Genomic DNA, 14,726 nt, shown 5'->3' on the forward strand with positions numbered 1-14,726 from the left:
CACGTTTAACTGCTATAAGCACACCTCCTCCAAATCGATCACCTCTTGAGACATAATCACGGTCACATCTATATACATTGTAACGGCAATCAAATAGCTCAGCATCGAAAATACCTGGAGCGAGCCAGGTTTCACTCAAACATATAACATCATAGTCATTAATTAATAAGTTTCTGAAAAATGTATTAGTTTTTGTTCGAAGACCTCGAACATTCTGATAATATATAGAAAGATTAGACGAATCCACAACTAATGGTGGCCAATTTTACACATTTAGTGATACGATTATGGAATGAGTGGTTATTCTGATAACAAATCGAACATATACCATAACGAACTTTTATATGACAAAACAAACATATGTACCTAATTACAAGTAAAGATGATAATCTTAATACATTGTTGGAAAATAATTTCTCAAAAAATTTAAAAAAAAAAACAAAAACATTGTACATTATTATATAGAAAATCAAATTATTTAATGTTAGCTGTATATAAAAAAATGTTGAAGTTGTACCCAAGCATGTAACATTTAGAATTATTAATAAAATTAAAAAACACAAAAGAATGAGATACAAAATTATCGAATAATAAGCGATCAACAGAAGCGAAAAAATTCTTACTTTATTTTGTTTAAATCACTCTCATTTGATATATTTATAATGGGACTAGTATCCGTGCGACGAACCATAATAGCACAGTTCTTAACCCATGTATATAAATATTTGTTTTCCCTCGCCTTCACTTTAACCCGCTGTAGAAGAGACTTGTTTTCACTAGTCAGGTGATCGTTAAAAAATATTGGCGAATTACTATTGTTAAATCCTAGGTCACTAGCTTTTAATTTTAATTTTCTTGCTTTACTCAAAAAATCATCCTTTCTATAGCGGGCCAAAAAACGAACAACAATCGGCTTAGGTTTTTTAGAAGTATTATTCTTTGGGGCTACGCGAGTTATAAAATCCAAATCATAATTAATGTTCAGAGGGAAATCCATCTGTTGCGCAATACTCTTAAGTGTATCAATTAAGTTTTCACCTTTCTTTTCAGGTATACCATAAATTTCTAAATTCGAACGTCTCGACCATTGTTCACGGTTGTTGTGTTCTTGCTCAAACCTATTTAAGTTACTTTTAATTTCTCCAATTTCCTTATTTGTCGCTTTCAAAGATTTCATATCATTTTCAATAAGTTCAATTTTTTTATTCAAGTTTTCGTACTGGTCATTAATAAATGCTATACTGTCTTGAAAAGAAGCGATTTCCTTCCTAATGGGCATCAATTCTGTAGATATAATGTCTGCAATAGTTGTCTTCATTTTAGAACAAAATTTCTCAAATTCCAAAGAAACAATTTCGCGGACTTGTTCATATGAAATCGACGCCTCCATTGAGCATTCCGGTGATATGTAAGAAGCACCACGCCTCATTGTTACATTATCGGGTGAACTGCGATCATTTTTTCTTAAAGGTGTATTGTCATTATTATATTGCCTCGGTTTGCTAAGAGAGCATTCAGGACAGACCCAATTTGTTTTAAGGTCGGGTAATATTTTTTTCTTGTCTGTGGGATACATACAAGCGATGTGATAATTGTTTTTGCAATTGGAACATGTCATCATACCAGTAGCTCCCTCTGTGGTCGATTTACAGCACGCAAACTTCATTTTTATAGAATGTATCTTTTAAAATTGCAAATAATAATCTTGAACATATAAATAAATAAATTTCGGTCGAGTTCGCCTCGTGATTGAACTCGGGTCGCTCAAGCACAAGAGGAGTCTAAAATAGGTATCAACACCACTAGACCAACGATGTACTTCGTAGACTTGATGAAATTATTTAACAGTTGTTAAATAATTTCATTCATGTTGTCTATAAGCGATGGTCACCACATACCATGAGATGGCACATTTTCCAGTCTGACTACTGTATAAAAAAAGGTTTTGGTCTAGTGGCTAGCTTATATAGCGTACATAGCGTCCCTTGTGCCTGTAGTTACACACTCACCCTTCAAATCAGAACACATCATTAATTACTATTGCTGTTGGGTGGTACATTATATTATATGTATATAAAGAATTGTTGTTTCGAAGTTTTTATATAGTGTTATAATACATATTATTTTACTTTTTTAAAACTTAGATTCGTTCATGACTACAAACACAATCGATGATAACTCCATCTCATACTTAACACATCATTATGACTAGTAAGACATGTACTTATTAAAAACGAGAAAAGTACTAATATACCTATACCTATGTTACTTATTTATTATTAAACTGGAGTCGTGGACTTAGTATCAACAAATTGTAGCATTTCAAAGGAAATGAAGGACAACTTACGTTACTACCAGACAATACTGCCGATGACATGTATCAGAATCACACCAATATAATTAATATTCAATTATGTTATACAACTATGTACCTGCAAAATATGTTCAAAAAGGCCCCCTTTTCATAACTTACCAAAGTGTACAGTAGATTAAACTTGTTTCGTTTGTTAAAAAATCATAAATTTTATTCAATCATAAAATTATAAACTTAAAGTAGAGGATGTTTTATAAATGAAACAATATGTCATGTTCGATGAAACGTTGACCACGGCTGACGTCAGAAAAACAACGTAAGGTCCGGAGCCGCGGAAAACAATAAAGCGACCGAACAACACTTGGGACTATAAAGTAATAGTGCAAAAAGGTGTAATACCCCATTTTATAGCCTCTACCGATAACAGGATAGATGGTTCATTTTGCACGCCCAGAATCGGATATCTTTACCGATAGTGAATTAATTTTGAAGACTTTTTATTGCGTAAGAGTTTATCTATTCAATAAAAATCGATCAATCTCTTATTTAAATTTAAAATATAAGTATCAAAAACTTAAGGGCTTGTTACTTAACTACTTATTTCTTTAAAAATATTATTTGAATATCGAGTTTGCAAATATTTTATATAAGTACAAAATAAACCATTGATTTTTTTTTTTATATTTTTAATTGCAAAAATATGATAATTACAAGGATCGAATATAAAATTGTTTGTTTGTTTGTTTGTTTTATTAGTTAAATTTTTAATTAAGTATTTCATTACTTAGTATTCTGCAAAATTATTAAAAACAATATACATGTATAAAACGTACTTTTTATAAATGTATTTTACTTATAAATTGAATAATAAATAAATTTTTTTTCTTAATTTCAAATTTTAAAAAATTTTGCTAACTTGAACTCTTTGATTTTTAACAACGACTTTTAGTATAGAAAGTAATAAAATATTAGATTTATTATTAATATATGAAAATAATGAAATATCGAAGTTGTCTTATAGAAATTTCTATTACATGTTCCTTAAAATAGTAAATCTAATTTGGAATATCCGGACCTTTCCAAATTTGATTTTCTCTTGATAAAATGAATGACGGTAGGTAGGTTGAAATAATCATATCTAGTTGTTGAAGTGAGCAACTTCTTCTGATCTAATCGATTCAAAATTTAATATCCTGTGACATCAAGGATATTACTCGTCACCAACTTATAGCAGAGGTTTGAGCTGATTGGAATGGTCTCAACGAATCTAACTTGTGCAGCAAAACGACTCGTCCTACACTGATTTATTTTAGTAATAGTGAGTAAGAAATTATATAAATTAACACACACATTTATATAGTAAGTAAGACCGATTTGTCTGCCGTGACTGCAAACGATATGACGATCTGACGATGCCGTCATGTTCCCTCTCCACTCTCTACTACTGTATAATACTGTATAACTCGTATAATATAATTCATTGCTATATCTTAATATAATAATAAGAACAATATATTTTATTCAATAACGAATCTCTATGATTATATTATTATTTTATATTATGTACTTCACATATATATATATTTTTTGGTTACCTTAATTATTAATTATTTTACTCATACAAAATTCGAGGGTGTAGCTGGGCCTGACATTCGTATTTTTTTAACTTATTGTTAGCACTTCTATCCAGATCAAATTTTCGAGCAATTACGAATTACGTACGTACGTACTTATTGCTGTTTTTGCCTCGCTCTGTTAAGCCAAGTCGATTATTATTATTATTATATTAAATCATCGGAGGACTTCTACGTCGACCACGAAAAAAAAAAATATCGAACATCAAATCGGTTTCTAAGCAAAACTTCAAAAAAGCATTCATTAAACCAAGATACTTCAACATTAATAATATTTTGTTAGCTTATTCTTTTATTTACTTACGGAAGGCAGTCGATCAAATGACGAATGAAATTGACTTTAAATATCAAGTAATCCCAAAGAGTGAATTAGGGCGACACAGACTTATAAAGCATAATATGATATTGGTAAAATATTAGAAAACAAAAGGACTACACATATTTTTTATCATATTCATTACAGCACGGTAAATATTTTTTTTTTATAAATTGCTCTAAATTATTGAAATTTCATTTCCAATACGCATTCTCTGGAGATGAGTAATTACACTTCTATATTATTCGATTGTGTAGCGATGAAGATCGTTAAATAACTATAACAATAAATATTAACATGTATCTATAAAGTTAATTATAATTTTAACGCTTGTAAATTTTTCGTACCTAAACTTTTTACTAATAAGGCATTTCATAGAATACACTGTACATGAAATGAATACAATGTAAAAGTAATTAAATTAATGGCATGCCACAAGTTTCAATTAGCTGTATGTTTCTATTCAAAGACGAACTAACGGGTTTCGACGTTATTTACACTGAAATTAATTATCGACATCCTGATGTTTTCCTATTTCTATTAATATGTTATATATTTGTATAACCTTTGATATACTTCACATGTTAGTAAGTGTGGATCACATCTTGTAACTGAATATTAGACTATTTCCTCTCAACCGCTTGAGAATTGTAAGCCCTTTTCGTTCTGGGAAAGTACATTAATCGCTTAATCTTGTATAAAATATATAATAAAAATAGATAGTTTTGTAAAATTAACGTCCTGGCGGTTTTTTACAAACCTATCTATTTTTATATATTTATTGCATATATACAATGCAAGAATTTAATGTCTATAGATATTCGTAGGAATTAAACATTTAAAATCTTATATTATGTATCTTTAACTTTATTCAGTTAAGTTGCTGTATAAATAAATCGTTTTAACACAGTTTTTCGATTATCACAGTCCTTGCTACAATGAGGTACTGGCGTTCAGATGTCCTGCATGAGCTCAGTAGTAGCTGCTGCGGCGGCTATTGTAGGAACCTTCGTTTCTGAAATTATGAAATGAAAAATATTTGAGCATAAATTCTATAAACTTGTAAAAAGAAACAATAACAAATCGTAAATGTGCCACAGCCGGACAAATGCCTCTTCACCTCTTAAAAAGTTTTTATGGCATATTCCACCATCCTCTATAGTTTTTTTGTGGCAATACAAATATGTGGCATATTAACTTTAATTGCAGAAAGATTTTGGTTACGTTTTGTGATTAGAAAAATCTCCTTAAAATCCTCTCATAGTCATAATTAGTCGCAGATTGACAATGGCAGCCCTTAGACGATTGTCAAATTTTCTTACTTTTATTTGATCTTTATACTAAGGTAAACTACATTGACCTAGTGGAAGACGTATAAATATATCGCCTTACAACCCTCATTGGCGTATTATCTGTGTTCTTAATATAGACGTACATTTTATGCAATATTAATATTAAAAGATCACTTTGCAAGTTGATCTCATTAAATTAATTAAAAAAACTGCTGGTAAAAATAAAACTTCTTTAGTCCATTTGCCCGATCAACGTTCTTGATAAAAAATATAACATTATATTTCCAACTAAAACATTATTTTACACTAAGGCTCCTAGGACGTAACAATGGTAGATCGAAATATTTGGATACATAAAAATTGTATAGGCAATTTTCATTGTAATCTGAAATGAATGTAGATGTTAAGATTGCATCCATAAACTAAAATAGCTTCATAATACCCCTATTATATGTAAGCGGAAACGTTTTTGTTATGCAAATCTTATTTGTTACGTCAAGGCGAAGATATTCCAAGAGAAGGTGCACTACGCATCCGTGAATAATAGAACCTGTGTTTTTAATTTGACATTGACGTAAAAGCAGAAGCGCTACACCGGAGAAATTATATTATATATAGACACCAACTCAATCTATATACTTATATATAAAAAGCAATATTCAGACTAGTGGATTCTCAACTAGCGTTTGGATCCCGGATCGTATATATTTCCAGATTAATAGTCTCATGACCTTGGATTTTGACTGTAGGATGTTTCAAGATCCGAGACTTTGGTAATGTCGAGACTTCCCAAACTCTACTCTCTATATAGCTTGAACTATAACAAAATTATATTGAAATTTGGAGAAGATTACAGTTTCGTCAGATAACGGCTCACAAGTTTTTTTGCGATATTTTTAATAGGGGATCATCATCAGAAATTTTCCTCACACAAATAGTGTCTAATATTTGAGATAGCGTGGTTCTGTTTTTCCAATTCAGACTAGACCTCTCTCTGCTAGCAAATGTGTCGACAATGCTTCGATCCGATGCTAGAGATTCTGCGTAAAGAGTCATAGTTTCCTTCTGTAATCATGGTCGAAAAGGACCGATTCCAGATTAACAATTTGACCACAATCTAAAATATATTTTTGTTAATTGCTAATAACTTAAAATAACATTCCAATTCACATTGGAATGATTACAGACCAATATGAAATAGGTCCCTTTGTTAGATTGGAATACGTATGTGGAAAAGTAAACTTACGAAGGGTGCTGTCTGTTGTATTCAAGGGATCGAAGAATTGCTTCCGGAATTGGCGGAGGTGTGGGAAGATGCGAGCCCGTGGGGTGAAAGCCATTTTCGTCAGCAGTGTAGGTGAGGGATATTTGTTGACCATCGGGTGCGCGATAGGAGAAACCGCCCTCGGCTGTGACCGCAGGTCCCTCGGAGCCAGCAGCGCGGGGAGATCCACTCTCATGGGCTGATATCCCAGTTGGTGTGTCATAACTAGAAAAAGTTTATATTTAAATATAGACGTGTTACATAAGTGTATGATATAAAGTGATGTGATAATGGTAAGATAAGATATTTTAGAAGCTTCAAAAATAAAAAAAAAGTGTCAAATAAAAGTCAATACACACACACATATCAATTATGAAATTGTACAGTGATATTTTAATATTAATCGTTTACTAGCATGATTAATACTATAATAATTTTATAAAACCAAGTATATACTTGTTTTGATAGATTATATATCTATATATATATAGGGAGTGAAATAGGGGTTGGAAGTTTCTATAGAAGTCCGTCATTTTTTAAGTTAGAAACATTTAACTTTATTTTTGAAATACTGATTAAAAATGAGTAGGTCCGTATTTAAGCGTTTCTGCATATTCTATCCCTAAGGGGTGAAATAATTTTTATTTTTAATTAATTCAAATAGACTAGGATACGATGATTTGAAAATTATATGGAAAAAATACCATGAAATAATAAAACCAAAATAAAAAAGTACCTTTAATTAAAAAGTTGCACGAGCGATATCATTTCCATTCTGACATTTCAATTCTGATTGCATCAGAATAAACCACACCTTCATATAAGGATAATACCTAATTCACAAGCTACACCATAAATAGTAATTTCTCAATTCACCTGAAGCGATAAGTCCCGTCGCCATTGTTGACATTCTCAAAATGGAAAGGCGCACCGCCTCCGTTACCACCGCTGTAACCTCCCTGCACCAAGTGATCCAGTCGAGCGCCGGACGCCATCACAGCCAAAGAAACTAAGACAATCTGGAATATTCAAAGAAAAAAAAGTGAAACTTCAAGTCGAATAGTACATTAATTTGAGATCATGAATAGAATTCAGAACAAAATATGGGCCACGAGTCACGAAACAAAGACTTAAAGAACTAAAATAAAGTAAAAAATTAGTTCTATCTCGTACAAGATTCCTTTGCAGACTTATATTTCCTGACCTATTTTAAAGCACAAAAAACATGAAGTTTCACAATATATTCATATTAAAGATACCTATATGTAATCACGATATGATGATGATACTCTAAAATCGTCAATGTTAAGTATCTTACCAGTTTATTCATATTGTTTATTAATTTTCGTTTCGATAGTCGATCACACTTTGAACTCTTGCGTCGGAATACTGTCTACAGGGATGTTCACGTTATATATCTGAGTAAAATGCCCTTTCGGCAGGTTGCCTCACCTTGTGTGCATTGTTGAACTGCTTTGGAATGCAATGGTCCAATCCATAAACTGTAGCTTGTATCATAGCATAAACTAATGTTTTTACTGACTTAACTTATTTTATATTACAAACTTTTATATAGCTTAACTTGTCAATACGTTTGGTTTAAATTTTGCAATTGAATTTTAAACCAGTTCCAAATAGAGTTGAAAATTTGCACACAATTTTAGCACTACCTCACGCCAGCCAAACAAATTAGGATATGTCTAATAAAGTTAATAACCAAATTCACTTAAAACGTCGCTTGGGTTTTTTTACATATGCATAAATCGTATGTAAATAAAACTAGAAAGTTGATTTTAACCTAATTTTATTTGTAAAATTTACAAGTATACGAGTATTATAAATTCTCCGTAGTTAGTAATTCTCAGTGCTACTGTTATAAGTTATGAAATTGAAACTCACGTGCCTCGGTAAATATATGAAACAGTTAGTACTATGCGTGATCTCTTTAGAGTTGTATCGTACCAGTATTATAAGTATGAAGGATAAACCTGTCTTTACGCACTCCCTTGTCCTCTAGTCGTATCTTGTCTGCAGTTATTTGGACCTTGACTGCCGTAGCCGAACAAATCTACTATATCTGCTACTCTAAAACCTTTAACACGTTATATAATAACTCTAAACCTTCATAATATACTAATGCGTTTTTAGCTCAAAACGTTTATCTATCCCCAAAAACGCATATGACCAAATTGATTCTCTTACAGATTTTTCTTTCTTTCATTATTTAAATCACACTCAATGGGATGAAACGAATGAACTCTAAAAAGAAGGAACGCATTGGGTTCACACAATATTAATCCACCTTATCATTTAAAATTTTATTTATTACAAAATTTTTGTGCATAACCATTCTGGATTAGAAAACGAAGGCCATATAAAATCTATGACCCGGACCATGAAAAAATGAAACTTTATACACGTACTGAATGTATAGAACTCGGTCACTGCACTATCACTTATAGAACTGCAAATCAAAATTGTCCACTCCATAGTCCTGAACTTTCTGACAGATTCTTTCTGCAGATATATTATTTGAAAGTATTGCTTACCGAACTTCGCCCAGATTATACATTTTTTGATGTTACAGTAAAGATAACGTTTGTTTTATAGTAAAATTGAAAGTCAGCCAGTCAGATCAATAAAGACACATTGAAAGTAGACTTTCACGTTTAATTATTATAGACGTAGTAAAGTGATTTATTGAAATATGTCCGATAAAACTATTTATTATTTGTGAAATCAAGAAAAAAACCTGTAAATGTTATGCATTTTAAATTATTGAAGCTTATAGTTGCGCAATTAGTAATTGGTCGTCAAGGAAAAAATATATTTCCCGTATTATTTCAAGTGGGGAAGTCTTAAATTGTTCACGAGTAATTTAAATAATCTTAACTACCAATATTCATTAGATTATTTTACTCGCTTAAATTTGTTATGCTGTCACCTAAAATTTTCCAGATGCACGTGGAAAAGCAGTAGAAATCCAATTAAAATGAAACTATTATAATATATTTATATTGATTCGAGACTGCGTCACGCGCATCTGGTCAAAATAACCTATATAGCTTATTTTGACCCAGACTATCATAAAATTAAACTGAAAACAGTTTTTGATAAATCACAGAATAATTCAATTTATACACGTACTGAATGTAAGGAATCGGAAAATAGAATTATGACATTTGCACGTCTTGCTTTACGAAGTTCGCCCAAATTATAATTTATTTGGTGTCACATTAGGAGTTGGCAAGAATGTTGGGAATGCGTTACCCAAAATTCTTGCCAACCTCACGGAATTTATTCCAGGTAGAAGCTTTTCTAAAATATATGACACTTCGAAGGCTGAAAGTTATTAGAAATGGCTCTTGTAGCGTTAACCTATTGCTCATAATGGGCAACATTAGCCAAACGTTCTTTAAAAAATTGAATTACAAACGGTAGTCATGCTCATTTTCTGGGGACATTCTGTAATGTTTGTTGGGTATCAAATAAAACCATTTTTTTATTATGGGCCACCTGATGGTAAGTGATCACCACCGCTCATAGATAATGGCGCTGTAAAAAATTATTAACCATTCCTTACATCGCCAATGCGCCACCAACCTTGGGAACTAAGATGTTATGTCCCTTGTGCCTGCAGTTACACTGGCCCACTCACCATTCAAACCGGAATACAACAATACTGAGTACTGTTGTTTGGCGGTAGAATATCTGATGAGTACGTGGTACCTACCCAGGCGGGCTTGCACAAAGCCCTACCGCCAATTTTATCTTTATTTCCGCTACCTCTTGTATTTTAATTTATTTTTATAGGGAGCATGAGATGCCCCGCCGCGCTCAGCTCGCCACGCCTACAGTACAAGGTGAGGAGACGATGTAAACTATTAAACGGAATGTTATCTTCATTCACTACTAAACACAATAGATACACAGTTCCACTTCATATTTCAATTTATATGTACATTTGCAGAGATGCAAATTCTATTTTTTAAATGCTGTCCCTCTGTGTACATACTACGCTCAAACGATTTTAATAAAACAGGAGTAAATAAATGTATTACTCAAAAAATGACACGAACTACCTATTTCAACAAGGAAATTGATAGTTTTCAATTATTATTTTTTTACATTTTTAATTCTGCAAAAAAATTACACATAAATAAATATATTTGTTTTAATTCAAATGAATAATAAGCACATCTAGACTTATATTTGAATTTTTTTTAAGATAAATAAATTTGCAGACAAACACCGAAGGAAATTTGATTAAAAATAATCGTTTCTTTTGACTTTTTATAACTACTAACAAACTAATCAAAAACTATAGACTCATTCGAAATATTCCTAGCACTAACCACATTACATACATTATAAAAGCTCCAAACATTTTATCAGGTTTCATTGCATTACTACTGATCTGTATGATGTTTATTTACTCATTAATCAATAATGATTTATAAATAAGGAACTCACGACATATTACATAATTGAAACACGTGCGAGGAACAAATTTATAACGTCACTGGCAATAAATCATAATTGTTATCTGTAACTATTGACATTTAATATCCCATATTAAAACTAGGTTACATTTACACTTCGTTAAAACCATAGGTTTGAAAATTTAAACATGATATATTGTTATGAAACCAGTTCTAAAGTCAATTGTGCTAAAAAAGTAAGTTACCTCTAAATGATCCATTACTGTCTCCTCTCTAGAGGTGAAGAATTAGAGTTGATTCCAACACGCGAATGCAGCTTCGAGGATTCACATGAAAGGAGATAAAAGGAGAAAGATTTTCAGGTGACACGTAAAGGTTTCCTTACAATGTTTTCTTTGTCACAAAGGAGTGAACAATAAAAACAAATTTAGACACGTGGAAATTCAGCTGTGCTAGCCCGCAACCTGCAATCTTCGTTTAGAATTCACGTTTGACTACTTAATCATCTCAGCAAATTACTAATTAATATAAATACTAATTAATATAAGTATTAGTATAAGTATTTCATATACCTACCATAAATAATCAATAGATACAACATCGTGAAGCCACACTGATGGGTTTCCCAATTTCGTCCAAAATTTCAGAATTGTGGTTCAACGGGGAAATGCAGTGCAACATGTATGTTATCCTTATTTAAAAAAAGTAAACAAACTGAATTATATCTTGCAATACTTATATTTTGATACTTAGACATACATTAGCTAATTAAGTTTTCTCCTGGTAGGCAACGATTATCTGCGGAGACTAGTCAACTGCGTTGGATAAAATATTATATCTCATAATCCGATGAGACATGATCGGAAAGAGTTTCGGCAAAAGACCAACGGTTTATGTATAATTGTATGGAAGTTCTTACGTTAAGAATCATTAAAATTTTCTACTCTGTGTGTATTCTGTAGTGAGTAGCTGCGTGCACTTAAGTTACCTTATTTATTTGCAATAAAATTAGCTATTCTACAATTTTCTTAAAATGCCTTCGAGCGAGCAATAAATTTCAAACTATGTTCCCATTAATTTTCCTCCGCTAGGAAGCTCTCTTAACTATTGTATGTCCAATTTATGTAACTTTGTATTTTCAAGACTGGTTGCAATAAAAGGTTAATAATAATATAATTGGTTTTGTTTACTTTAAAACACACATATAACTATAATAAAACTACAGCTATTCGAAATAACAATAATTTGTTACAATTCTTTATTCAAATATTACTTTTATTTAAAAAATCTATTATATATCATACGACCATAAAAGAAAAAACTTCCTAATCTTCCTAACCGATACCTGTTAGCAGCCATTTTCAAAAGTGGGTAGCCAACTACGCATAAATTATATTGCTCAAATGTTTACGCAAACACAGCTGTACTCTCTCTGTTCCCTCCATCTAATATTCAGATAAATCTGCAGGACCATCTGAACATCAAAATTATAGAAAAGATCAAAATCACGTATAACAAGTCGGTGGGTAAATAATTATAATAATTATCTGTAGAAACAAAAACCCAGAGCCTCGAGCTCTGAGTTACAAGCTCGCCACTATACCATCGAGGCAGTCACTTACAACTCTGGCATACCAATACTGAATTTTGTAAATTCAAATAAAAGCATAGACACTATTAACTTAGTAGTTTCACATCATTAATCTGAACGAATGAAGTAATAAATACTTAATATCATATTCAAGAGTACAGCAACATTATACATTGTAACTAATCTTTAAAGGACAGAATGACACTTCATGGGAACTGACATTTTGGTAAATGACAAAACGATACAAAATAAGAGACCACCAGCGATACAACTGTGTTTATTAAGGCTATCTACAGATAGTACACAATCCGTGTCAAGTTTCCAGCAATAAGAAACAAAAGCATTTATAATGAAGATGGGGTTTTTTTACTCTTCAGACTGAGCGTCGTGCCTTTGTTTAACTTAATTACGAGATTTTTATATTTCTTTAATCTACTCACAAATATTGCGTAGTAATATATTTCACAATAGCAATTATTTTCTTATATACATATGTATTACAAGTATAAACACATTACATAGGAGTATTATAGTGTTTATTTTAATATGTTTTTGTCTTATCGATCTATCGAATATATCTATCTTATATCTAGGAACATGGGGAATGTAATTATTCAATGAAGATGGTATTATTAGAGCCTATATTCAAATTGCGGATGCCAGATGTGCATTTTTGTTATTTATCTCACGTTCGGCGTTAATATGAAACATCGGGAAAAACGTTCATATGTGGTATTTCTGACACAAGATGAGAAAGAGTCTGACACAACGTTTGTGATGAGAAAGAGAGGGCTTTGATTTATTCATTATCAAGATAAGAGGCCTTAGATACGCATTAAACTTTTAAGCTACAAATAAACTATATGTAAATGTTACACGCAAAGACCGAAAACTCTTTGAGCGTAGATACCGATCATAACGCGTTGTCGAAAAGCATGTTAATGTAATAATTATATTTAATATCTAACTGATACTAATGAAAAAATATTAAAAGTCTTGTAGCTTTAGCTTAGCTTTAAATTTGATTATTTGTTTCAAAGATGTATTTACTGTTTTCTATTCATAAATTAATTATGGGTTATGCGTTTACGGAAGATATTGTTCATTCTTAGACGATCACATTTTATTAAGAAAATATAGTATTTGCACAGCATAAATATGCCATGAATGTTGATTTCTCTAAATTCTAAAATATAATCGCGTTTGGCACGGGTAACGCATAAATTTTATTACGAATTCAACTCTCGATTGACTCCGTAAGTATTTACGGCTCGCTAGAGGTAAACGATTCTCCGCTAATGGTTTTTTGAACCTTTGGGGGACAATGTAACAATAACTTAATCATTGTTTTTATTGTATTATCTTTTTTATTCATATTTTTAAATGAATCTACTACTAATTATATTTTTATATCCCACGCTATTATAGCAAGTCTAACTAGCAAGTCGAGAATGTGTAGATTTTAAGAAAAGAAGTTAGACAAAACGGTTGCTATATATTTAAAAATACTTCTTATTGAAGTTGCTTGATAGTTGCATTAAATGGCATTAGAATTTTTTTATTAAGAAGTCAACAATTAGGAAATCTAAAGCATTTTAATCTTATATTACCATACGATAAAAAAATGTTAAGTCGATTGATATTGCCTAGGTCTTTAAAATTTAGTTATTCATAATCTAAATTATTTATAAGAGTCTATGCGTGTTGCTTTTGATACTAATCTCACCCTATGTTCATGTTAATAAAAATAATTTTCTAAGTTGTCATTAATAGATGGCATTAGTAGGTTTTTAAATCGCGCTATATAGTCATTGTTCAAAATCAAATTTGAGTTTCCTGGATTAATAGTTCGTTTCATTCGTCATCTAACACA

General features: G+C 31.2%; 3 protein-coding genes across 3 annotated transcripts in view; 1 reads left to right on the plus strand and 2 right to left on the minus strand.

The window, feature by feature from the left end:
- Mrps23 (mitochondrial ribosomal protein S23) overlaps positions 1-14,726 on the plus strand; it is a 208,975-nt gene that overhangs the window by 100,851 nt on the left and 93,398 nt on the right. The window lies entirely within an intron of this gene.
- Positions 620-1,666, minus strand: LOC135193427 (uncharacterized). The gene has a single exon (XM_064215845.1). The coding sequence runs from the start codon at positions 1,664-1,666 to the stop codon at positions 620-622; it is 1,047 nt and encodes a 348-aa protein (XP_064071915.1).
- LOC113395079 (pupal cuticle protein 20-like) lies at positions 5,111-8,287 on the minus strand. Its single transcript, XM_026632628.2, has 4 exons — positions 8,139-8,287; positions 7,697-7,839; positions 6,803-7,045; positions 5,111-5,279 (listed from the first exon to the last, which is right to left on the minus strand). Exons 1-4 carry the CDS (start codon positions 8,148-8,150, stop codon positions 5,237-5,239), a joined length of 441 nt encoding a protein of 146 aa, XP_026488413.2. The 5' UTR covers positions 8,151-8,287; the 3' UTR covers positions 5,111-5,236.

The sequence above is a fragment of the Vanessa tameamea genome, chromosome 9 (assembly GCF_037043105.1).
Source record: "Vanessa tameamea isolate UH-Manoa-2023 chromosome 9, ilVanTame1 primary haplotype, whole genome shotgun sequence".
Lineage (NCBI taxonomy): Eukaryota > Metazoa > Arthropoda > Insecta > Lepidoptera > Nymphalidae > Vanessa > Vanessa tameamea.